Raw genomic sequence first — 25,509 nt, 5'->3', positions numbered from 1 at the left:
ATCTATCCGGCCCCAAACATAATTTCATAGTGTGTCACCGTCTTAAAATGACTTCATTTCCATTCGAGTACCCTGTATGGACTGGAAAAGGATTACAATCTCACAACTGCGTGCAATGGTCGTCGGTGAGAGAAGCACGTCCCCTGTCTCGACAGACGCGGCGCAGATGGTGGTGTTTGCATGGGTTTACACGTGATTACCAGACTTTGCTTTGCCATACCTCCGTGTCCTTACACTGCTGATGCCAGTGGATAGTATAATGATCTTACCAAACGGTTGTCTTTAGAAGGCTGGATGGAGCTACGTCTGACTCAACCCAGGTATGTGGAAAAGAAAATCAGAATTCACTCTTCGTCAAGGCCATCTTTTGGGATACTTACAATGCCCCTGCGATGCGAGGACAAACCGTATGAAATCGTGAATCTAGAATTTCCTACGACTTGAGAATTTATATTTTAAAAAACTATATATTCTTATATATAAAACGTGAAAATTAAAATAAAAATGTAGCTGATTATGAAAAAACTGGCCGTTACTGGAGGAAAAAGAAGCAACACTAAATATTTTTGTTTTACATGTCGGACCACTGGAGTTTATCACAACAGCATTCTCCCCTGCTGAACTCATACATTATTATATGTATGAGTACACACACACACACACACACACACACACACACACACACTGTGTGTGTGTGTGTGTGTGTGTGTGTCTCTCTCTCTCTCTCTCTCTCTCTCTCTCTCTCTCTCTCTCTCTCTCTCTCTCTATATATATATATATATATATATATATTTAGATAGATACATAAATGTATTACTTTTTCCAAAACAGCCCAGTCATGAATGCCACAAATAAGATGATTTAGCATGTCAGCCTGTGGCTATTTATTTGACTGGGACACAGTATTTTAATTTTCTGCTCTTATAACAAAAACCTCTTATGTGTGACACTGACTAAAGGCATATTCATCACATAAGATGCTTGTTATGCGTATATACAAAATATTGAACTACCACCAACCCTGCTGTCAAAAAGAGGTTATTTAGGAAAGAGGCCAAGAGAACGCCACACACCTTTCTCTTTACCATCAGTCATATGACTTCAGAGTACAATAGTAGTGCAAAAATCCCTGCGTGAGTTATGACTTTACCTGTAACCTCGTTTCAAAAGCAGGAAGATGCACATTAAAACCAGGCTTGAGTATGCCAGGTTTGCTGGATATCACGAGAACTGGTGGAATGCATTCCTGTAAAAATCCCATAGACAGTGGAGGTTTTTGGCTGGAGTTATAAAGTCAGAGAAATTCTATCACTTGTGCTGGAAACCAATGCAGCCTGTTTATTCGCTTAGCTCTTACTTTCAGCAGTGCTGATTTCATAGTGCAAACAACTGACAAGACAGGACACGCCCATATAGCCTGGAATACCTCTGAATGAAAAGGTGGTGGAGCACAACCTACAGGATGCAATGCAGGGTGCAATGCAGTAGAGTTTGTTGTCTGTGATTCTAGAATGTGGCAGGCTTTCAAACAACATCTTGAGAATGGCCTCCCATGACTCATGGTAGGTAGGTTTGTGAATATGCAAATTAATGGTATGTCTTTCAGCGGCAGGTTGGTAATACATCGGAAATGTACAACCAAGCCGATATTAAAGCGTTATATTAAAACTTCATTTCCAGAGCTTATAATACAAGGATTAATATGAGAAGGCCGCATACTGTTCACTGCTGTTTTTCAAATTCCTCTGTCATGAAAATATTTCTTTACATGAAAAATTAAACATGTGACTTTCTTCGCACTACTTTGGTGGCTGGAACAAGAAATGGCTGCGTGCTTAACAGACACACTGGCCTTTGACAACTGGCCTAACATCAGTCGAACCCGTATCGATGGAGCACACAGGAAGTGAGGCTTACAGAGTGCACAGAAGTACAGGCGGCAGACAAGAAGGATCGCTGAGCAGAGCTAGGGTGTGAGGGCCTCAAGAGGAGCCTGATTACAATCCAAAGAAAGAATAAGCCCCTGCTGATATCCCCTAGTCCCTTGCACTTAGCAAATCCTCCACACAGGGACAGACTTTGTCTGTTTTCAAACACTTATACTTTCAGCAGTTAATGGTGTTATCATTGTTTCTTCTGAGAGTTACCACTGAGGAATTATGGAGAAATGGTAGTCATACACTGAATAGGCTTTACAGAGCCTTTAAAAAAGCTGCATCATGTAAAAATTAAAATCATTACACACTCACAGAATGGACTGTACCTGCATGGGAAGTAAAGCAAGGCTTATTTTTTTCTGAATTGGTCTCAGGCTCCTGCTCGGTATGATGATGCCTGTTTTCCTTTTCAGTTTGGGAGTAAATCACGAGTCGAATGCTGCTGCAAAGATTCATCGTGAGATGTTTTTGTGTGTTTGTGCGTGTGTGTTTGTGTGTCTTCAGAAACAGCGTTACAGCTTCACAACAATACGGCCATTTGTTGTTTTCCTAATGTTCTCAGAGACAGGACTGGCAGTCCCCACTGTCTGGGTTGCTGTGAGTTTTCCCCTGAACATCTCTTTTGTGCTCTCCTTTTTATTTTGTTCTTTCGGCAATTCACGCATCTTCCACCACACCAAACTTTAGATGACACATCAAGTAGAAAACCTCTCTTTTGTTTCAAGCCAAATATATATATATATATAGCATATGTTCTTTGCCCTCCTTTGTCCGCAAGCTGGATGTCGGGCTGAGATCCCCCATGGAGAGCCCCCTGGAGATGACCCGCTTTAGGGTGAGAGGAGGCCCCAGGTGGCCGTCAGCGAGGTGATGAGAGAGAGCAGCAGCAGCAGCAGAGCCTGGCGGGTGGTTGCGAGATGCAGGGCTGCCTGGCCTGACTGGAGCTCTTCACATGGGTCGCCATAGCACGGGCCACGTTCACACAGCACGCCACTGAATGCCGGCGGGCAGCGGCAGCGCTGATGCTGCTCACACACACCTCCATTCTGGCAGCGCAAGAGTACGCTGTCACACACTCGACCTGCAGGTGGGAGAGAGAGAAAGAGCAAGAGAAACATGTGAACATGGCATCCTCACCTATCTGGGGTGGGGGAGGCCTGTGCACGCTGGCATGGAGAAACACGTCCCGTCAGAACAGTCATCAAGCAGCCTGAGTGTGTGATTGTGTGTGCGATTGGGCATGTGATTGGTTATGACAGAGATGGGAGATGGACTCAGGAGTGTCCTCTTGAGACCCCCAGGGATGGGTCATAGGACTTCAGATCTACAAGTGAGACCAAGAGCAATGCAGCAATAAAGCAATAATCTGCAAGAGTATTGGCTTTGGGCCGAGAGGGGGCAAATAAAAAACAATGCAGTTCTGCAGGATGTGAAGGAAATTGAAAACAAAATTTACTCTGCTGGTGACCAGCTTTTTCGTGAGAGTTCTTGCAAATGCACACAGCAAGGCCAGTGTCACAATGCACACATGCATCTTCACACTGACAACTCTATGGTAAACAAGAATCCAGAGGTCATTTTACCATCCAACAAATAACAGTGAAAAGCTATTGTTTAACAATTTCCTCAAGGTCATAATGGGTAACACTGAAAAAAGCAGAATGTGACTGATGGTCAGTGCTGCATAAATGGGTGGTGTTCATCACAAGTGCTGCCGTTTAAAAAGATCCTCTGCATCCTTGCAGTGTATCTCTGGGTTTGGGTGCAACACTTTGGATAAGTACTTTATTTCAAAACGTAGGCACAATGGGGAACTTTGCAGTAAGTATGCAATATATTTGTTGCTCCTGTTCATCCTAATTCATGTGCCATTTATAACATTCTGTAACACAAAATGATTGCCATTGCATTGTATTCAGTTAAACTGTAGAACCAAGTTCCTTTAAGAAAGAAAGACATGTCAGTCTTTAATTTGATAGTTTAATTCGATATTTTTTAATTTGATATTTTTTAATTTTTTACTGAGTATAATTCCATGCTACTTTATGAATAGTGATGCATCTTTGTAAAGGTTTCCATAGAAAATAGTTTGCAAGCAAATTGTGTGTGTGTGTGTGGGGGGGGGGGGGGGGGGGGTAACTGAGGGGCTCTAAGCAACATCTGACTTCAATTGTGTCATGATTTTATCATTCCATCTTTACTGTCTACAAAAGCAAAGATTCATTAGACTGCTTCTGCCACCGACTTCCCTATGCAAATAGACATTTAGCATAAAATCAACAAATACAGGACTGTGCACAAAATATAGAATAAGACAAGGAAATCCTTGATATTAAGTTAGGCTGTAAAAGGTCTGCTCTTTGTTGTGTCTCTGCAAGGCGTGTGGTTTAATCTTCCAGATGCACAGAGAGCCAGAGGCTCTTTTTTGAGCTGGAGCTATTGGTAGATTTTCAGTTGGATTAAAACTTTTAATCTTCAGACTTGCAGAGTTTACTTCATTTGCTGTGTCTGGAATTATCCATGTACTAAAGGCCTATAAAAGAGCAGTCATTTTTCTGGTGGCATCCATATCTGAGATCAGCTTTTGTTTTTAATGCCTGTAACATGAGCATTCTGACAGGATTGCAGCATGGCCGTCGAGCCTATGTCACGCACTCGGCATCATGTACACTCGGCAGGACTTTGGAGACACTCCGGCTTCTTCCCATCCTGCTCCGCATGATGGAAGTCCCCTCTTGATGTGCAAGGTCATCTGCCACACTGTGTGGTGTCTGGCCGCACTGATTGCGTTTGCACTTGTCTGGGGACCCGAGAAGACCCGGAGGTGTGAAGCCTGTGCCACGTGTCGCGTGCGCCATGTCGCGCCTTCCTCCGGGCGCCGATGGATATAAACCCCACCCACCCTGTGAGCTTCATCGATCTGCCTCATGACTCGTCCTGCGGAAGAAGAGGTCCTGAAATGTCTCCCCATCTGAAGTGGATTGTGTGCAAGGTTGGTTTTGGGGGCATTACAACTTATGAGAGTACCTCTAGGCAAGTCATTAGCCAGTCTGGGTGAAAAATAATAGCAGGACACAGTTGGAGCTAATGGGAGTTCTGTGATTTATTTATTATTTGACACCGCAGGTTATGACTGGTTCAGCAGTTCTTTGATGACTAATACGTTCAAACAAGGATACCTAGTCTAAAATGATGGAGCCTCTTTAACAACATTCACTGCAGTTACATGTTTCTTTTTCACTCTGTGGCACTGACATGCCACTGCAATATCGATGAAAAGATCCCCTAAAGTGCAGGAAACCAACACATAAAAACATAAATGTTTTAAAGGAGCTTGGGAAAATAGCTGCTTTTTAAAGGCAGTACAGTCTACGGTTTGGAGGTCTGCAAAGTCTGTAAACTTTGGCTGCGTTTGTTGCCTACTTATGTTGGACATTCCCAATTTAGTGCTGCAGAGGGGAAGACTCCACACACTGCCACACACACTAGGGTAGAGCGTATAGCCTATATCTTCCTGTCAGACTGAAACCCAGTTTTACACGGAGGCAGAATCCCTTAAGGCAGAAGCAGAAGCTTTAGGTTTGATTTTTCTATTTACAGTATTTTTCTTGCCTGGACAAACTTTGTTAACTGGTTAGAAGGATATAGCTTTAGAAAGTTTAATATTTAAGGACAAACCTGAGCAAAACTGGAGCCACCTGTGAACTGCTTCTCTTATGTTTATGAAAACTTTGTAGATAAGTTGCAAATCAGTTAGCCAGCCCTTTTTCAAATCTTCACTGGATTCTGAATAATATTTACCTCACACACTCACAACACTAAACTCTCTCTCTCTCTCTCTCTCTCTCTCTCTCTCTCTCTCTCTCTCTCTCTCTCTCTCTCTCTCTCTCTCTCTCTCTATATATATATATATATATATATATATATATATATATATATATATATATCTGCGTGTGTGTGTGTGCACCACACATTTTTCTACAGCTTGTCTTTTCTGAGATGCAATTTAAATTTATTACAGGGCTTCTGCAGATGGCATCATCCGAGGTCTCCCAAAAATCAATGGCCCTGAATCGGTCCCCCTTCTGCTTTGCTTTTCCTGTTCTCTCTCTGAGAGGACCAGACAGGGGGAGGCCCCAAGAGCACTGGGCCTAATTAAAATGGAAGGGCTAATCAAAGGATTCTGAAACCATCGAATGTCTTAATCAAATGCAGCTATCTACAGGGTGTTTTCACTTAGGAAACAAGACTGTTTGTGTGTGCGTGCATGTGTGTGTGTGCACGTGTGTGTTTGTGTTTGTGTGTGTCTGTGCTATGAATGGTAGGCCTCTCCTTTTGTGCATGCCTTACCTTGATTTCGATTTGCAACTCCAAGAGATGAAACATTTGGTCGAACTGCAAGAAAGTGGAAAAAATATAGTCATACAAAGTGCACTGCTGGAAAAAGTATGTTGAATACAAAATAGACAGTGTATTATATCATATTTTATTAGAAGCAGTACTACCATTAGTTGCACTAGTGTTTTCATAGGCAGAACTCATCTAGTAACGAGTTACACTTGTTTACTCCAGAGGTAATTCTTTCCAAACTACTGCATTCAATTCATGCTCTCAGCAGCTCCAAGAAGGAAGCATGCTACTATGTACAGTGATTTTTGATCTCATCTAAGTCCTGGATTGTTAGTGTCATGCATTTGAGTCTTCAGGTTAAGTCGTACACCCAGGTAAGCAGCCCTATTTTTTGATGTCTTGTTTAAGATACTCACCAGCTGTGCCTAGGTTGCTCTGAATACCTGGATAAAAATGAAAGCGCGGTTAGTCAGGAGTTACTTAGGGTAAAGGGATGGGCTTAGGAGTGATATGGCTCACGTGTTTCTATATAGCTCATGCAGTTTAGTCTGCAGTTCCGCTGTTGTTTACCTCTGAGAGTAAGTTACTGAGTTATTCCGGCTTGGTGCGGGTTTAAGAGGTTTACAGTACTCATTTGATGGGTAGAAATAGTAATAGTGTCTTTGGTTCTATCCAAACGAAATACATTGATGAGTTACAGATCAAAGGAGTAGGCCAAGGCATACACAAAATAAAAACATTTTTTGGCATGGGGCCTTAAAACATAACAAACGTCTTTATAAATGCGTGTGGATGTAGTAACCATAGAAATGCATCAGCCATATCGATATAAGCGAGTTACAACCTTAACACATTCCATGGACTCTAACTACCTTCTGCTTCATGTTAGGTGGTTCTTTGCCTCTATAGTCCTATAATGCATAGCTTCTGGGGCATTAACACTGACTTAAAGTGATATATTGTTTAGACACAAGTGATGGTTTTGAATAAGTGCTATGGGTGTGTGGGTGTGTCTGTGGTTGGGTCTAGGGTGGTCTGCTTTTGTGTGTGTGTGTGTGTGTGTGTGTGTGTGTGTGTGTATGCACTTAAAAAAAAAAATTATTATTATTTTTTTTTACTTTTTCTTCAGCACAGCCCCTTACTCACATCATAAAGCAACAGCATATGCTTAATTGGCATACTTGAGAGGCTGTCGAACCTGTGGCACACAACGTTAGACCTGAAGCCTCTGCCAAGTAACACCACAGCGACCATAACAGCTCTCCAGTCCATCCCCCGAAGGTGCTGTGGAGGAGGAACTACTTCCTGCTCACCATGAGCGCAGCACCTTCACTGTAGCAGGACCACCTCTGTAGTAGCACCATCACTGTAGCAGCACCATCACAATAGCAGGACTACCACTGTAGCAGCAGCATCATTGTAGTAGCACCATCACTGTAGCAGGACTGCCACTGTAGCAGCACCACCAGTGTAGCAGCACCAGTGCTGTAGCAGCACTATCACTGTAGCAGAACCATCACTGTAGCAGGACCACCACAGTAGTAGCACTATCACTATAGCAGCACCACCACTGTAGCAGCACTTTCACTGAAGCAGCACCATTATTGTAGCAGGACTGCCACTTTAGCAGCACTTTCACTATAGCAGCACCAGTACTGTAGCTGCACCATTACTGTACCAGCACCGCTACTGCAGCAGAACCACCACTGTAGAACCACCACTGTAGTACCACCACCACTGAAGCAGCCCCATCACTGTAGCAGCACCACTACTGCAGCAGAATTATCACTGCAGCAGAACCATTACTGCAATAGCACCATCACTGTAGTAGCAGCATCACTGTAGCAGAACCACTACTGTAGTGGCACCATCACTGTAGTAGCACCATCAGTGCTGCAGAACCATCACTTTAGCAGCACCATCTGCAGCAGCACCAGCACTACAACAGACACATCACTCCCAAAGGCTTTGCAAAATCCAGCAGCTTCCTTGGCTGTTTCCTCATTCTGATATCCTGAATGACTTATCTGCCAATTAAATTGTATTATTAAATGGACAGTGTATTGCATATTATTTAGTGCACTCACATATTACTGTATTTCCTGTTATTGATCATGTAGTGTATTTTATATTCTTAAAACCAGTGTATTTCTTATTTTCCTTGCGAGTTTCTTTTTTTTTTTTTGGTGGTGGGAGGGGTATTTGTGTTGATTTATTTATTGCTTTAGTTACCTACTTACTTATTTGGACTGTTTCATTCATGAAACTACATATTGGGACAACGCAACTCAAACAATGCTAGTTCAATCTGTAGTCAATCACTATCAATGTTCCAGCTATAGTATAATTGTGAATTCTGCTCACACGAGCTGGATGGGGCCTGGATCGTGAAGAAGCAGCAGAGGACAGATGGGGCGCATGCCCCGATTTTAATATAACATGGCTCGCACTCGACAATGTGCGACAAAACATGCTCATCATTCTTCACTGTTTACACACCTGCTTATGCTCTGTGTGGAATACAGATGCCTCTCCTCCCTCTTCAGAGAGCTATGAGCCCAGAGGGCTGAGTCTGTGCACTCGCTCTCTGGGAGATGGCGGCTAATAGTGATTTCATCGTAGCACTGGCATTAGCAAGTCTGGGCGTTTCATTAGTGCGGTGTAGGATTTTTAAATGCACTAAGTACCACCTAGCTCTGGATTGTTTTCAATGGTTTACCCTAATTATGCGTTTTTGCAAATAGACTGTACTATAAAGAACACTGTTGGGCTATTTTAGCCACTGTGTAAGGTAGGGAAATTAAATTCCAATTATGTGAAAATGCAGTCCATGTCCCCTAGGAGTTCTTTTTAAATGTGATCTTTAAATAGGCCTCTAGCATGTGTCAGTAAACAATTGTAGTACTATATTCAAAAATGCTATAATTGTACAGCCCTTTCTCCATACATTAGTATTTATGTAAAAAGCATTATAATAGAATTGCCATGCTTTGTGTTACACAACTTATTTCTTACTATTTTTAAAAAGTAAATGCAACCAGAGGAATAAAAGTACTTAATATTGCGGTTTGACAAAAACAGGTCAATTGGAAATTTGTAAGGACCATACGGATTGTTCAGATTGTTCGAAATAGTTTCACGGCATTGCCCACGGAGTCTATCAGACATGTACTTCGAAGTCCATTCCACATTTTTATATTGGAACAGAAAAAAGTAAGAGAGAATGTGTGTGTGTGAGAGAGAGAGAGAGAGATTGCTGCATTCTTCTTTCACTCTGTCACTGGGAAGCTGGTATTAAGGAAGGCACAGTGAGATGTGTTCTGTCTCACCCAGAGCGGGCCTCCATGCCTGAGGCCAGCCGGTAAGCCGGGAGTGGGGTGGGGGGGCTGGAGGGGGAGGCAAGGAGGTTTTTTCCTGTTGTGATATTAGATGCAGGGTTGCCTCCAACCAATAGCAACGTGCCTGTCGCATTTTCCCTACCATGGAGATAAACCACCAGCATGATTAAAGCAGATAACTTGATGACGGATGAAAGGAATTGCATCTTAATTAAATTCTGCACCTTCAGCAAGTTTGTTCTTTATGTGAGACCCATATGTGTACCAGAGGAAGCTGTAGGACTAATGCTGTAGAGAAGACAGTGTGTGTGTGTGTGTATAATGGTGAAACCATATAAAACCATATATATATATAGTTTCACCCCCTACATCTTTATAAGAACCTGTTTCCTGGAAACCTTGTGTACCAAACTGCAATTTTTATTACCGCTACATTTTTACTACATTACACTCAATTTGTGCACAGTGGAGTAGTAATTACAAAATTATAATTGCAAAGGTTGTTGCAATGTACATGGGTGCCAAAGAGATGCTAATATTACTTCTGATATAGTCTACTCTTAGTTTCCTAGGTTGGTGCAATGGTGTCCTCTTATTGGATTTTTAATAACTGGCTGTCAATCTGAACCACATGACAGCATCATGAGGGCCTTCATAACAGTGGAAAGCTATACAGGTATATTAAAGCCTGCAAGATATCCACACAAACACACAGACACACATATACACACTCACACATATACACGTGTGCACACACATGCATACAGACATGCACACACAAACACACAAATGCAATCCAACACGCATGTAAATGTTGGAAAAGAGATGTTACATGCATTGTTAAATAGTGTCTGCTTTTCCTTTATTTTACCGTGTGCTGTGTCTCCAATCCCTCTACAGTCGGGATTCCAGAAGCATATGGCAGAGGCTTCACGTTAGTGGCTTGGGTTTGGGCAGAGCCCTTGGCGTAGCAGGCCAAAGGGCTCTCTCCCCACCATCTGGCCAGTACTGAGCCTTACTTGGTCCCTGAGCTCCAGTTACTGAATGCATTAGATTTATTAAGGCAATGAGCACCCCCCGCCTACGGCAGATGTGCCACCGCTTTCTGCCAGAATAAGGGTCAGGTAGAATTAGCAGATGTCTTCCATGGGTTAGATGTTGGAGAAATGTCCCAAAACCACATTTCAGTCTGGAGAGATGTCATAAAGATAAAATACATAAATCCTGCCTGGGATTAGCATAGACTGGTCATAATTTGAAATTATTCTGTTCTTTTTCTTTTTTTTTTCCCCACAAGGTGTGCATTTATTTATCCAGAGGTGGTGATGGGCTTTTGACAGATATACTGCAGCCCATGGTGGGATGGGGTCAGGCTGGGAATAGGAGTCCCCCCGATGGCGGCTGCCTTGTACTCACAGATGTTGGCGGTGCCTTTGGGGATGGGCAGATAGGAGCCCATGCTCCACGCTCGGCCCTGGTAGTGACGCTTGCAGCGTGAGCAGTCCGGCCCCGTCGTGTTGTGCTCACATTCGCAGCTCAGCTTCCCCTTCTCGAACATGCACGCATTGGCATGGAGATTGCACTTGCACCTGAGGAGGAGGAGGATGACACAAATCAAAAGTGAAAGGGTCTCTCTGCCTGATACTGGGAGCAGCCAAAGTTTTGACTCTGTTCACTGATTTGGTCTAGAGCTCAAGGAGAGTATTGAAGGAATGGAGACTTCTGTAGCTTTAGATGCACACACCAGTAGTTTACTGCCTGAATAAACATGATTTCAAGACGTCATCACATTCTTTGCACAATCAAGAACCCTGATATATTAAGTTTCAACCAGTTAAGACAGAAGGAACTGTATTCAAGAATAAATGCATAAATAATCTAAACTAATTCCACAAAAGCTGGACTTTAAATGTTCTGCTTCTTCAACTGCTTCAAACTTGTACAAGTTTTTAATGTTTTTGGGTCACATACAAATACATATGCATTTCATATATTATGAGTAGTGTCAGTAGTCAGTAGTCATTTAAACATTTCCCAGTTATTATTAATCAATCTCAGCAGTCTCAAGTCTATCATTGTGCATTAAGCATTGAGCAAATGAATAAAAAAGGTTCATAAAAACAACTTCTCAGGATATGCAGAAATGTGTTATAATTGTTCAACTGGTAGTGTTTGTTTCCCAAGAAAAAACACACTACTTTAGATTGTCTGGTAAATGTAATATGAGCTAAAGATGAGACATCAATCACCAATATTTGGTCACCAATATTATTATTTTTGTCTGTTGGTCTGGATTCTCATATATTGCTCAAATAATGAGACAAGTTAATTTGCCTTACATAAATATTGTATTATTGTATTCTCACTGCTTTCATTTTTCATTTTAAAATGACCTAGACATAAAAGTGACTGAAGATATCCTCTTTTACTCATGATTCTCAAATACTGCTGCAATATTCTTTCAAGAATGCTCTATGTAAGTCTTAGAATTTGTCTCTATTTCATCTCAATATTGGTCCTAAGAGACCTTTAGGAGAAATAAGCAAGCCTTAAATGAACCCGAGTTGATCCTAAAATAGGAAGCTTCTGCTAGTCTCAGGGCCTCAGAAAGATATAGGGAGCAACAAATTATTCCTTTGGGTAATCTCTGATCTACCATCCTTTATTTTTGATCTTGAAATCCAGAGTACTCATCCATACATTAATTGCCTATTTCAATATGTTCCTTTCTCTTTGCTGTTTGCAGTTCTTTAACATAGGTTTCTCATTGAGATCTAGATGTGTGTTTCCTTTGGTCATTAAAACCCAGCCCTGGCTTAAGCCTTTTCCCTGCAGAGAAATGGAAAAGCAACACAGGTCACATCTGTGGCAACAAAGCAAAATGAAGAGTTCCCAGTGGTTGAGCTTTGGCTCCAGAAAAAAGAGAAAAGAATAAAAGCAGTAAAACATCTCTACACCCCAGCAGAGCTTCTCTTCAAAGGTGTCATGATGCCTTTTGGGAAGGGCCTTTTCACAAAGAACGTTTTGAGCAAAAGGGTTTGAGGTCTTCTTGTGGAGTTGCGATTTTTGCTCGGTCTGCTTGTGTTTGGGTTACATGTAGTTGTGCACATGCGTTACAAAGTCAAATCCATAGTTTAATATCTAGATGCAAAGTGGAGAAGTAAAAACAGTAACACAAAGGAAGCTATAATGGATTGTCAGCCTTGTCATTTGAGATAAGTGATCTCATGTTGCTATCAATTCTAAATATAATTTGCCACCATCGATTTTCTTACCAGAAGGCAGAAGGTTACAATTGTGTTCTATACTTCTGACCTCCGTCTCCCTTAGTGAGATTATTGATCATAATGGATATGCTATCCCTCATGGGAAAACTGCCATAGGGCACATTATCACGACTGTATTTGTTTTTGTGCCATACATCTGTAGGAGGACTTTTCTCTTTTGGAATATCAGAATGGTTAGGAGCTTTCCCACCCACACACACCCACACACGTACACTGTGAACTTGAGCCTGACTTATTACCCAGTGTCAGAAATACATCCAGTGTAATTGACTTCCCGCTTCATTTGACAGTACTCATGAATGATGAATAGCTGCAGAAAAAAAAGAAGGAACCACATAATACGCTAATTTACCAGACGAAGAACGTGGTTATTTGGGTTTAATTCTGGCTTGACCCTGTAATGCTAACTCTCGTGTGGACCTTCCAAACAGCCTGGTCTAAACTTTCTTACTCCTTTCTGGTCCTGTGGGATTGCATAAACTAAGTGAATGCTAATCTTACATAAATAGAGAATAATGCGCAAAATAGAATAGGATTAATGCTTGGATTAATAAAATAATTGCTGTATGTGCAGACATAATTACTGAATAACAGGAAATGCCTTGGATGTGCATATGTGCGATTGTGCAAGAAGACATGTGTACGTGACAGTTAGACAGAGGCGAGGGCTGAAATGGAAAAGTACTAAGTTATGCTTCAGATCTCACTCGCACTGTGCTGTGATGTGACGTCTCCAGAGCTCTGCATTAATAAAAGGCCACAAGGTAACAGTTTCCGGTCTCTTCTTTCCTGCATCAACGGACACGACAGCCCCCTCCTTCAATATGAAACATTTTTATTACCAGTTGAAATTGTATGCTTCTGTCATTGCAGATTTTTCAGAAGTTGTAAGACCGATTGAAACTGGTGTTAAAGGTAGGTTCGCATGTAAAGAGATACATTTGGATGTGGCTAACCAGCAGCATATTGTAATACTGCGATAAACACCGATCGCAATCATCACATTTTGGGGATGTAGTACACTAATCAGTTGCAGAGGACACATTTGGATCACTTCAACTTTTGAGTATTAAAATTCAGTCAGCACAAGTATTAATCTCTGCAACTATCTCTCTGGAGCCTCTTAAACTATAGTCAGTTAAACGAAACGGCATATTTCTAATCACAGGATGTATCCAGCTGCTGCCATTTAAGATAGCAAAATTCCCCAAAGTGACATGTTCTGAGATTTGACTGTGGGGTTAATTAAAAACCATCTGAAATCTGGACCGTCCCGCCGATGTCACACAGTTAAGTGTATTCTCACCTCGGCGCTGCTTTTGCCGCCGGCATTGTCAGATTGAGCGGCGCTTCTGATTTCAATATTGTTCTCTCAGCACCACCGGGACCGGGCATGTCACAGTGAGCACTTGGGTTGGCAGTGTGATGAAAATCCATTTAATAAGACTTTATTGCCCCCTTTCTCCTTAGTCTCCCAGAGTGGGCACAGGCTATTATCTGTGCATGATGCAGTTCCTTCGGCTCCACTCCATTGTCATTAACAATCGCGGGCATACAGTGAGAGCGCTATTCGGTACACGTGTTCTTATGCTTTTTTATTTTCAGCGTGCTAAAAGTTGAAGATGTGTATGTCAGTATGTTAAGCTGAGCTCACAGCTCATACATATAGACCCCGTGGGGATTTATGCTTTTTCCACTCATACGAGACTGAAAAAGGCTCCTGAATATGAATAGACAGATTCGCCGGTTAGGTGTGTAACATATGCATTCCCGCCTAGCTTTGCAGAGTCGATGAAGCTAAAATTCTCCGTTTCGCGCGTGCTGCTAGCGCTGTTCGCCTATCTGCCCCTGCGCTCCTGTGTTCCTATACAAAGACCCACCAACAACCTTTGAAACGGCGCCTCTGTCTGCATGGGAAGTAGAACGGAAACTTTCAAGTCGGTTTCTTGGGCTATATTCCTTTCCTTGGCCTTGGTTATCTTGGCTAATGTTGGCAGCACTGACAGTCTGTAGCTATCGCTGTTCTGAACGACAGCCTTTGCTATTCCCCATCCTCTAGATGTGTACACTCTACACAACACCCAATGGTACAAAAAAGAAATTCACTTCCCTCAATCACTGCAATTGATAGAGTTCTCACAGATAAGCCCAACAAGGGAGTGAAATGGATGTATTACCATTACTGGTGTTTGCATTACTTTCCAAAATGGCACAACAGGTTTTTGAATGGTGGTCTGCTGTTACATTGGGAAACTTCATCAAACTGTGTGATAGCTTGTTCATTGTAGTTTGTGTGGAACAAATAGCAAAGTAAATAAAAAGCAATTCCCTCATATAACTTGTGCTCTAAAAGTAGCTGATAAAACTAAGCTTTCTTGATGGGGAATTACTGATAGCTTGCTTAGTAAATAGATGTAAATAGCTCACTGTGTAGTCTTGCTGATTACTGCCTTATTTCTTGATGTGTTTTCTATTGTTTTGGATCTACCTTAGGGTACAAAAACTATAATGTGTAACAGGCTAATTTAGTTAAGATAATTCTGAATATATGAGGAAAGACTGCAGGGAATCACAGGCCGATAGAACAGCAGAGCAAACTGAAATCAAATCGAATTTAAAAACCTCTCTGTATTTAGAGCACAACAATAGGGACTGCATGACTTCTCTTTTTGGAATGAACGATGCTGAGAATTTGGATAACCTTTATTAGGTTTGAGGTGAAAGCAGGAGTCTACTCTCATGGAAACACGGCTTCCCCTAGGGGCAGTCAGGGCATGGAGATTTCCTTTGAATGCCTTTAGAGGTGGAGGGAGAACCTAGATGTAGTGCTGAATGTAAACTGTAGCAGAGAGGCACAGAGAAACTCGCCAGAAAACCCCATCAAAAAGAGCGGTAGGTAGAGTAGGTGGAGACTCGCAAACTACCCTCAAAGCTTGCCTTTAAAGAGGTGCAAAAGACAGCTTTATGTTGGCCTTTCCTTCATACCTAGTGTCTTCTCACTTTTTTCTTTATTTAAAATTTTGACAAATACCTTCCTGAGGTGACAGATCTCAGGATGTAATTAGCCTTATCACGCATCTGTTCATGTTTAAGAAAGAGATATACCCAGTTTATTATTATTATTTCGTCTATGATAGGGCTGACACATGATCTTGTGATATAGATACTTATGGTATAGCCTGTGTCTGAGGTAAGATACTGTTAGATTTAGTCTTTACAAAATAATATAAACACATATTGCTTTTAATATTTTGATTCAATCCCTATGTACAGCAGAAATAGGAGTCATATATATGCAATTAATTTCCTCTGGTCTTGTTTTAAGTCTCAATAATGCCAAGTCAGCATCCGAGCAAATCAAGTATTAGTGGTAAAATAGCAGTAAATAGCTACCACACTGGCCAGAGTAGCAAGGGATTGTTTTACAATTGGTTAGCCAACTTGTAAAAATTGTAAATTACTTTAACCAACAAACCTACTTCATTTATAACCAGAAATCGGTGGAGTATTTTTTAAGAAAGACTTAAAATGTTATCTTCTCATATTGCAACAGAAGCACCACTGGAAAAAATCTAATATACAGTACATAAAAAAATGTAAATAAATTCAAATGTTTATCAAATTACCCTGAGTCCTGAGTCAGGTGCCTGCAAGTCAAGTTCAAGCTGACTCTCCTTGCTTATATAAGTCACAAGCCCACAAATTTGCAGCTTGAGTGAGGTGATGTGACTCGTGTGCCCCACCTTTCATGGGCAGTATATTCGGTTATTCAGTATATGCCATGGGCTACTCAGATAGAAATTCTGCACTCCATCTCCATTTTTATGGGTGTATAAATGCCTGTTTTGGCGACCATCACAATAATTTTTTGACGTGCACTTTGCCTTGAGAATCCTGACTGCAGTGGTGATCTTCGCTTGCCCTCTCTTTCCAGTCATGGCCATACTCTCCTGTGCTGTGATGGTATTGAAATGAGGATTCCTATTAGGCCCACCTACCTCGGCCTGCTGCCCAATTTTCTCGCTCATCTGGGTGGAATGTAATACATCTCAGGCAAATTGTTTGTGTCTCCTCTGGAAACGTAGCCAACCTCAGCGGTGCTCTGCAAATTTCCGGGGAAATATTAGGAACTCATCAGAACACAATTCCCCCGCTCCGATTATTCCGCTGTGGCCAAATCTGATTTGAATTGCAGTGCCGTGACTGGCTTCGCTGGGAGGCTGTGTCCGCTCCCTTTGCAATGAAGCATCCAATTATGAAGCTCTTATGTTGATCTGCAGGCATGGGCAGCTCAATCAAATGCCATCTTACACTCACAAAGTTAAACATAGAGGAGGTTGTCCATTTTATGCATTTGAAGTGGGAATGTGTAAAATATGGGGTAGTAAAAATGTTGAGTAAATTATAGGCAAAGCTTTATTATTATCATTATTCTTTTTAATTTTTTTAAATTACATTTTTAGTTTAATTACTAATGTGTCTACTACAGAAAATACTTGTAACTTGTAAATTAGATGTATTTTAAAAAATTACAAATTGGCCATTACAAATAGGTGGAGTAGTATACTTTGAAGTTATTATTAATATATGCAGTTTTTAATATATGCAAGCAAACTGATTTTAAAAAGATAATAACTGATGTAACTGACTAAATGAAAAACTGAAAAATGCAGCCTTTTTGTGTATGTGTGTGTTTAATCCTGTTTACTGCTGTGCCTTGAGGGAAAGGCCTGTTGCCATTTTCCCCCAGGTTATTTACAATCCCAGCAAACCCTCTAATTATGTCTTATTAAACATCTGACTTGTGAAAATGATTGGCACCGAACCTTGCCACGTGACAGACTGTGACTTGCACAGACTGAACTTAATGCACAGGCCAATTCATAGGAGTACATTAGAATTTTAGAACCATTTTTTAAATCCACATTGCAGATGTGTCAGATTGAAGCTAGCAAAAATTTTTTTTGTAATCCATTGACAGATAATTACTGACTTATTGCAGTAAAACACTCGTGTTGGTTTCAAATCTTATAACAGACTGTTTTCATACTGTAGTATTTTCTTTTTTGTTTTTTTCACTGTCATTCAAACACTAGCAATCAGCAGCGGAATCTGTTGTGCTGGCTGAACCATCAAGGTTTTCAAGGTCAACACGAAGAAAATGATGAAAATCATTGTGGTAGATGTGGTTGAAGTGAACTGGAGTAGTGCTCTGTGATGTGTACTTTTAATGTTGCAGAATTAGCATGATGAGTGGTTAAAGTAATGCAATCATTTTACTACATTCAGTGAACTGAATTATTTTGGCAATATATACATATCCACCATATAAAATTAAAAAAGCATTTAATTATGGTATTAAGAAACTGCTTCAACAATGAAAAAATCCTAAGTAATAACTGTATGGGAGGGAGGGGGGAAGTAATCTGAAAATAGCAGTTCTGGTCAAAAAAATAGTTTCGGTGGTTTTTATAAGGTTTAGTGGCAGATGGGAGTAAAAATATGATAACAGAAGGTATGCTTTTTGCATCTCATTGTGCCATCAGGATGAGACTTTAATGACTTGCTGGCACTCTGACTTGTGCCAAAACAGAGCCACCTAGCAGTGCATGAACACACTAGTTGAAGCTCGTTAGCTAGCTAAAGGAGAGTAGCACATGGCCTACTGTGTGGGAATTCAGTGCTTTTCATGCTTCCCCAAAACTCTAGTCACACTATGTATATGTACATCAATCTTCTGGACTGAGACTGATGTAATTCCTGCGATCTGTTGGATGTTGGAGCCACTCCTCCAGCTTAGGGGTCATATCACTGGGACAACCTTGATGTTAAAGTTTTTTTTTTTTTCAGTGTCTGGGATTTTTCCAACTTCTCATAAACTCATAAGTGGGCTACTGGAACAAGCCATATATATATATATAAACTAACAGACTAACAGACTGAATTCTGCTTCAATTTACATAGAAGCACAACAGATACAGCCCAAAGCTCTGTGTCCTCATTCACAGCTTCTCTCATATCTTTCTCTGCATTACTAAAATTGTAACTGTAGGGTATCATTTATTTAAACTGTAACTTAGCATTCAGCTTTTAAATGTATGTATTTTCTATTATAAAAAAATATGGCCTTTTAGAATGTATGTCTGCATAAATGGCACCTAAAATGTGATATGATCTTGATCTATGCCATGATGATGAATAAAGAATGACATTTCAATGATACTAGAGGCACTGTACAACATGGGATACAGTCAGCTACAACCGTTAGGGGAGGTGGCACGTTTGGAACCGGGGAGGATGCGCACCCCCGCGTGTCCATCGGGGCCACAAGTCATCTGGTATGGCCTGCCGCGTGCAGGGGGACTCACATATGTACTGTTTGTAACCATGCCCCCTGGGGTTGCACACACCAGCACAGGAGTTTACTGTTAAAAGTCTGTCTGTCTATTTAAACCCCTGTCAGTGTGTGTATCCTCATTGGACATTGTCACTACTTATGTGTGATCAGTCTCTGTGAAACATCGTTGTAGCCATAGCATTGGTTTGTGTAGTCCTATATTAATGTGTATGTGTTCTTCATTTAATGTGTAGAGTCATGTTTACCATAAGTGTTATGTGTGAAAGCCACCTCTTGCACCGTCGAGGAAGTCTGTGCGTCCTGCCCCACGCACTGCGGCACTCGGGCCAGCAACGTTACAGCTTCAGTACATGTAACTGAGTAAATGTAATTTATTAGAAAAGAGACAGTGTTTAGCACAGCTAAACCCATTCAGATGAACTAGAATATAATTTTGATAGTTAATTTGATATTTGTGTTTGTTTGTTTGTTTCCCTTGTGGCATTTCTGCAGCAAGTTGAATTCTCTCACTTCATCATCTGACAAATAGCTAAACGAGACACTGACAGAAGGACATAAAGAGCTATTTGGAATTGAACCTGCTTTGTATAAAAAGCTTATTATCATATACAAAGACAGCAACACGTTATTTTTTTAAAAAGACATCCAATTTCATTAATAGCGGGGTGCCCTGCCATGTTTGAAGTAGGGAAGAAAAGCTTTTCTTTTTTCCTTTTTTTTTTTTACAAAAATTAATGGTTTTGTTTTTTTCTCACACACACACACAAAAAACAAGTTGAAAGGAATATGTGATGCTGTGAACCCATGACTACTTGTGAGTGTAAATTGTGGGTGGTGGGATAATCAGAGCTGCTGTAGGAGCAGATGGTGTGCAGTGAGGCCCTCAGCTTGCGCAACTCCACCCCTGTCCCACCGCGCTCTACCCTCACCCCACCTCGCTGCACCTGGCCCCCCCACCCTTTCTCAAGGTAGCACGCCACCCCACATTAAAGCAGCAACTGAGCTTGTCTTTACTCGAATTAGCATTTCAGAACTGGAAGTAGGGGTTGGGTTGGGTTGGGGGGGGGGGGGGGGTGCATATTATTTAGTTATTGCACAAACATATCTATTCAAATTCAAATTCCTAAGTAGAGTCAATCGATCTGCCCTGCCATTTCAGCAGCTGGTAACTTTGTATGAATTCAGTCCCATGTTACATTAATTTGGCTTGAAATGTTTTGTTACATTCATTTGGCTTCATAAAAATTAGATCTACACTCGTTATCTCACCTTTGCTTAAAGGCCAAAGACTACACCCTATCATTATACATCAATCTATAAGCATTTCATGAAAACCCAATGACTTCCAATGTCAGATTGTGTGTATCATAGACCAAACATTCAGTTCTGACATATTTGTTCTTTTCCATCAACAGAGGTAGTGTTTTAGACAAAGCCTGAACTGCTGAGTGGTTTTCTAAGCCCATTTGGAAATTCCCAGACTCATTCAGTGCAGTAGGCGAAAAAACTCTGAACCAGTCAAAACACTTTTGGGTCTATGTGGAGTCATAACCACAGTTTTCTCATGTACAGTAAGTCTCAAGGCGAAATGCCTTTTTATATTCATCATAATCTGTGGACGTCCCAGGACTTCATGAATAGTATTGTTAAGAAAGGAATAGAGCCCTAGTGCTTAAAATGGAGTTTAGCGAAACGTCTTTCGTGTGTGTGTGTGTGTGTGTGTGTGTGTGTGTGTGTGTGTGTGTGTGTGTGTGTGTGTGTCTGTCTATATATATATATATATATATATATATATATATATATATACATATACATACACACACATATGAAATGTTCATTAAACATGCATTAAACATACCCAGGTTTTTCTCCATGGCACAGCAATGACTCCCTGGTGGTTATTATTTAATCAACGGTAAATGTTCTTAATTAGTAGATTAGCCTCATTCCAATTAGCAGCCAGTCTAATTGCTCTAATCTATGTCTGCGGCCCTCAGCATCCTAATTTGGAGCGCTGCATATAGACTCACTGAGGAGCAATTTACCATGTCATCATGAACTACGTTATTCTCGCATAAACCAACTGCTTATGAGCCACTCTGGCCCAATTTGGAGAACAGCTGGTGTGTTTTCATTTCTTTTCTATTGTGCCATTATACGGCTTGTGGTGATATTTTAAGCCACAGTATGCCTTTGAAACACCACAGGAGACAAACTAATTGGAGCGTGAACGCATAGCATCCGATGTTACACCTTTGCCATTTTATCTGGGATCATGGACGAGAGCTCACTAGGAACTGCCAGAGTCTGAATAATTGAAGGCAATGAGGCCCCCACATCTGCTTACCTGCCCTGCACTTTAATGTCAGAGATGGCATAGAAGTATCTAGAGAGGTTGTTCTCGTCCACCATAGTGGCCCCCGTGGCGGGCCGTAGCAGCCGAATCCGGAGGTCGGTCAGGGTGAAGAAGTCCCTCAGGTTCTTAGTGGTGTCGAGTTGCCCATACAGAGAGGCCATGTTGTGCAGTCTCGGGCCGGCAAAGAGCGCGAAGCGGTCTTTGATCTCGAAGCGCACCGTCTTGTCGTATTTCCACACATACCCTCGGGAGTAGTCCTCTGTGCAGATGATGTCCAACAGGGTGTGCTGTGTCAGCTCGTGCACTGCCTTGGGCTCCATGGTGAAGGCGTCCAGGCAGTCTGTGGCGTAGAACTGGTAGGGCTGCCACGTGCGCCCATAGTCCAATGACTTTTCCAGAACCATCTGTTCGGGCCGGCCTGACTCGAATGTGATGACAATGTCGTCGGTCAGCTCGATGGTTTTGTTCCAGGACAGTGTGATGTTGACCTGTAGGGGCTTTGGGTGTTTCTTCCATGAGGTCGACTGCCAGAAAGTGGTGGGGTTTCGCCCCTCAAAGTCGAACATCAGCTCTGGTGGGTGGGCGAGCTCCTCTGTGGCAGCATCGCATTCGTTATTGCACATGTAGGGGTTCTCCTGCAAAAGCACACAGACAAGAGAGTGTCTTACACCCCTGTTGAAGGAGCTATCTCCAAACACTTTACTTCTACCATTAATTCCAATTAGTATTCCATGCTTCCAGAAAGTCTCTGGCAAGTGTGGGTGTTTACACCAGCACCAGAAAAACACACCCCACTTAAAACCGGTGCCTGCTATTTTTGTTTTCCATTAACACATCACAAGAATGCTATGTTCTTATTCAATTCTATTTATGCAGTGGTTTCCTAGTTTGTGCAAGGCCTCTCTGTCTGTATATGGTGCTTATATGAAGTGGAGTCTCCACGCGCAGCCCACTCCCGCCACCCAGATTGTAAACGTAATTGATATTCTTGCTGCTCGGCCGGTTGGGGCGGGAGCGGAATTCCGATGAGAGGCTGTGGAGGAGCATGCCAGGTTGCATACATTTTTCATGGGCTGGCGGCCGTCCCCTCCGCTGCGGAGCCGCAGCCCAGCTGAGCGGCACATTGGCTCCGTCCATTGACATTCCACTCGCCTCCGAGCGGCAGCACAAATGACAATCAGCCGTGAACTCGCTATAGACGCCCATTAATCTCAGCCCTGTATGCATGTTGATTGCTTGCAGTGGTCATAATGGGGTGTTGCTTTCAGAATAAAATCAACAGCAGAATGAAATTACAAACTGCGAAATGCTCTGCTGCATGGAAGCGAAGCTCACTTTTTTGTTCGTGAATGGATTTGTTACGCACTATGTCATTAAAATCAGTCATCAGCAGAACACAGTCCCTCGTCTCGCTTGGCTAAGGTTCTTGAAAGACCCACACATCACAAGATGTGGTTTTTACTAAATTTCTATTGTATGACACAAGTATAATTATAAGCATTGCTTAATGATGCAAAACACATGTACCCCAGTGGAATGATATGAATGACACTGCCAGGGTCCCATTTTCATTGCTATTGTGTAAAACATATTCACTCCTGAATCATCCATTTGCCTCACAAATACATAGATAAAATGTAAACAAACCAGATTAATTTTGCAAACCTGAATTCTTAATTGTAACCTGAGGTTTGCCACAAACCGAAGCTCTGTCTCAGCAGATATATCCTTTGCTTTTGGGTTTTGACTAAAAAGCTTGGTAGGTCCTTGCTTACCCTGTTATGCTCACTGCCCTTTGACCTTTGCCTGTCGTCATCTCTTGCTTCTTTACTATCACACTAGGCACATTAATTTACATTTAACATTGTCTTTTGTTCTTTAGCTGGTCCAAGGTAACCTATCCAAGCTGTAGGGACAATGTCCTTTTTCACTCAAGGATAATTTGGTTCACCTGCGTCAGCTGGGATCAAACCCATTGTCACTTGAGCCCTAGTTCTCTGACCACTGAGCTACCTTCACCCATTTAAAATGAGCTGAGCTATAGTATTGTGCTAAAGTATTTGCTAAAGATAAATTGGTGTTAACATTATAGTTGACAAGAAGGTAATAGAATCCTCTATGGATATTTTAGTTCAATCCTTAATCCGTCCCCACTGTACAACTGTTCTCCACTGTTTCTGCAAACAGGATATGACAGGATGTGTGTGTGTGTGTGTGTGTGTGTGTGTGTGTGTGTGTGTGTGTGTGTGTGTGTGTGTGTGTGTGTGTGTATACACATAGATCATAAACAAAATGCTAATATGTATTAATTGATGGCTATATAAAACCTCTTTCTCAGAGAAGAATGCTTCTTTTCTTATATGGATGAGGGAAACACTGACAATATAATCTTATGATTTGTAAACGTTTGTATGATTCAAATGGCAAGAAACATTATGAATGGTTAAGGATAGTGTTTCAATTAATAAGGTCAGTGCTCATTAAAAATAAACTCCAGCAACACTGAATTGAACTTGAATTGAATATCTATACCTTGTTGTAATTCTGGGTGAGTTGTAAAAGGTTTGGTGAGATTACATACGAATCATCCTGCAAATTTACCATTATTATATAAAGCTATATATATATATATATATATATATATATATATATATATATATATATATATATATATATATATATATATATATATATATATATAATATCAAAGCAGGCTTAGACATCATTGACAATAACCTCACTGACAATAACCTCATCACAAAAGAAAGATCATTATTCTTTGAGGTGCTGTTTTCATAACCCTGAACCAAAACAGTGCAGTCCACAGCACTTTTTCTCATTTAAAGTTTAGAGTTTCAGGATTATGATAATTAAGGCCATAATGATTAAATCCATATTTTCTTTGTGCTGTTGTCTGGTATCTTTTCCACTGTATGTGCCTGATATTCTATAATGAAGCATACTGAATATGCTATTAGAGAGTAAGCTTGTAGAGTGTAACTCCACTAGTGCTGCAGAGCTTACTTAGGTAGAGCATGTTAAGGCTCTCAAAATGGAATCATCCCTCCCAACTGTGCAAGTCAATGAGATAAGATCATTGGCACTTGCACATGAAACATACACACACACACACACACACACACACACACACACACACATACATTGACACACCATTGATTCCTGCTTCTGTGATACTGCAGCACTTAGAGATTCTACTATAGACAAATGTCCATGCATTGATGGAAATTGAGAGGGTAGGAACGTTTCTTGGGTTATTCAACACCTGTTACCCAACACCTGTGAGGATCAATAATGTTCTCCCTGGGTTTAGGCGAAAGTGTGGTGACCAGCAGTGGTCACAAATATCCCAGCATAGCTTGAAACATTAAGCTCCAAACCAAAATTGGCATAATCCTGTTGCTTTCAGCTTCCTGTTGCCCAGAGCCACATGGTCAAAAGACACTAGAGGAAAAACTCTGTACTTAATCTAACTGTATTTTGGATGGTCAACATCTTACAAGTGACAGATCAGCTATCACACGTTTTTATCAGGAGATTGTGAGCTTGATCCTTGATGATGCCATAGCCATCTGTGGCTGGGTGGGTGGCTGGGAGGGGTGGCTTACTCACTCTCCCCTGTCAATTACAGTGATACTGGCCAATCATGGGCATCTGTGTACTCAAGCATCATCAGTTGGTATGTTACTCCACCTGATGCTGCATGAGCTGCAGCTTGAAAAATGTGATGATTGACTGCGTGCTTTCTTGGAGGAAGCATGTGACAGCTGTTGCCCTCCCTGGTTGGCAGTTGTGTGACAAAAGGAATCACCTGATGGGTGGGAATTGCCTATGAATAAAATGGGTAGAAAAATCTGGGAAGAAT

General features: G+C 41.4%; 1 protein-coding gene across 1 annotated transcript in view; it reads right to left on the bottom strand.

The window, feature by feature from the left end:
* Nucleotides 1-874: 874 nt before the first annotated feature.
* ntng1b (netrin g1b) overlaps nucleotides 875-25,509 on the bottom strand; it is a 42,310-nt gene continuing 17,675 nt past the window's right edge. The window contains exons 3-7 of the mRNA XM_027031389.3: nucleotides 21,618-22,261; nucleotides 11,042-11,214; nucleotides 6,704-6,730; nucleotides 6,288-6,332; nucleotides 875-3,018 (exon numbers count right to left, since the gene is read on the bottom strand). Of these exons, the coding sequence (XP_026887190.1) occupies nucleotides 2,768-3,018; nucleotides 6,288-6,332; nucleotides 6,704-6,730; nucleotides 11,042-11,214; nucleotides 21,618-22,261 (1,140 nt within the window). The 3' untranslated portion in view covers nucleotides 875-2,767. The remainder of the gene's footprint in view (nucleotides 3,019-6,287; nucleotides 6,333-6,703; nucleotides 6,731-11,041; nucleotides 11,215-21,617; nucleotides 22,262-25,509) is intronic.

Source organism: Electrophorus electricus, chromosome 11, assembly GCF_041902795.1.
Source record: "Electrophorus electricus isolate QZ-2024a chromosome 11, ASM4190279v1, whole genome shotgun sequence".
NCBI lineage: Eukaryota > Metazoa > Chordata > Actinopteri > Gymnotiformes > Gymnotidae > Electrophorus > Electrophorus electricus.
Note: the sequence above shows the minus strand (reverse complement) of the source record. Positions and strands in the feature narration are given on the sequence as shown.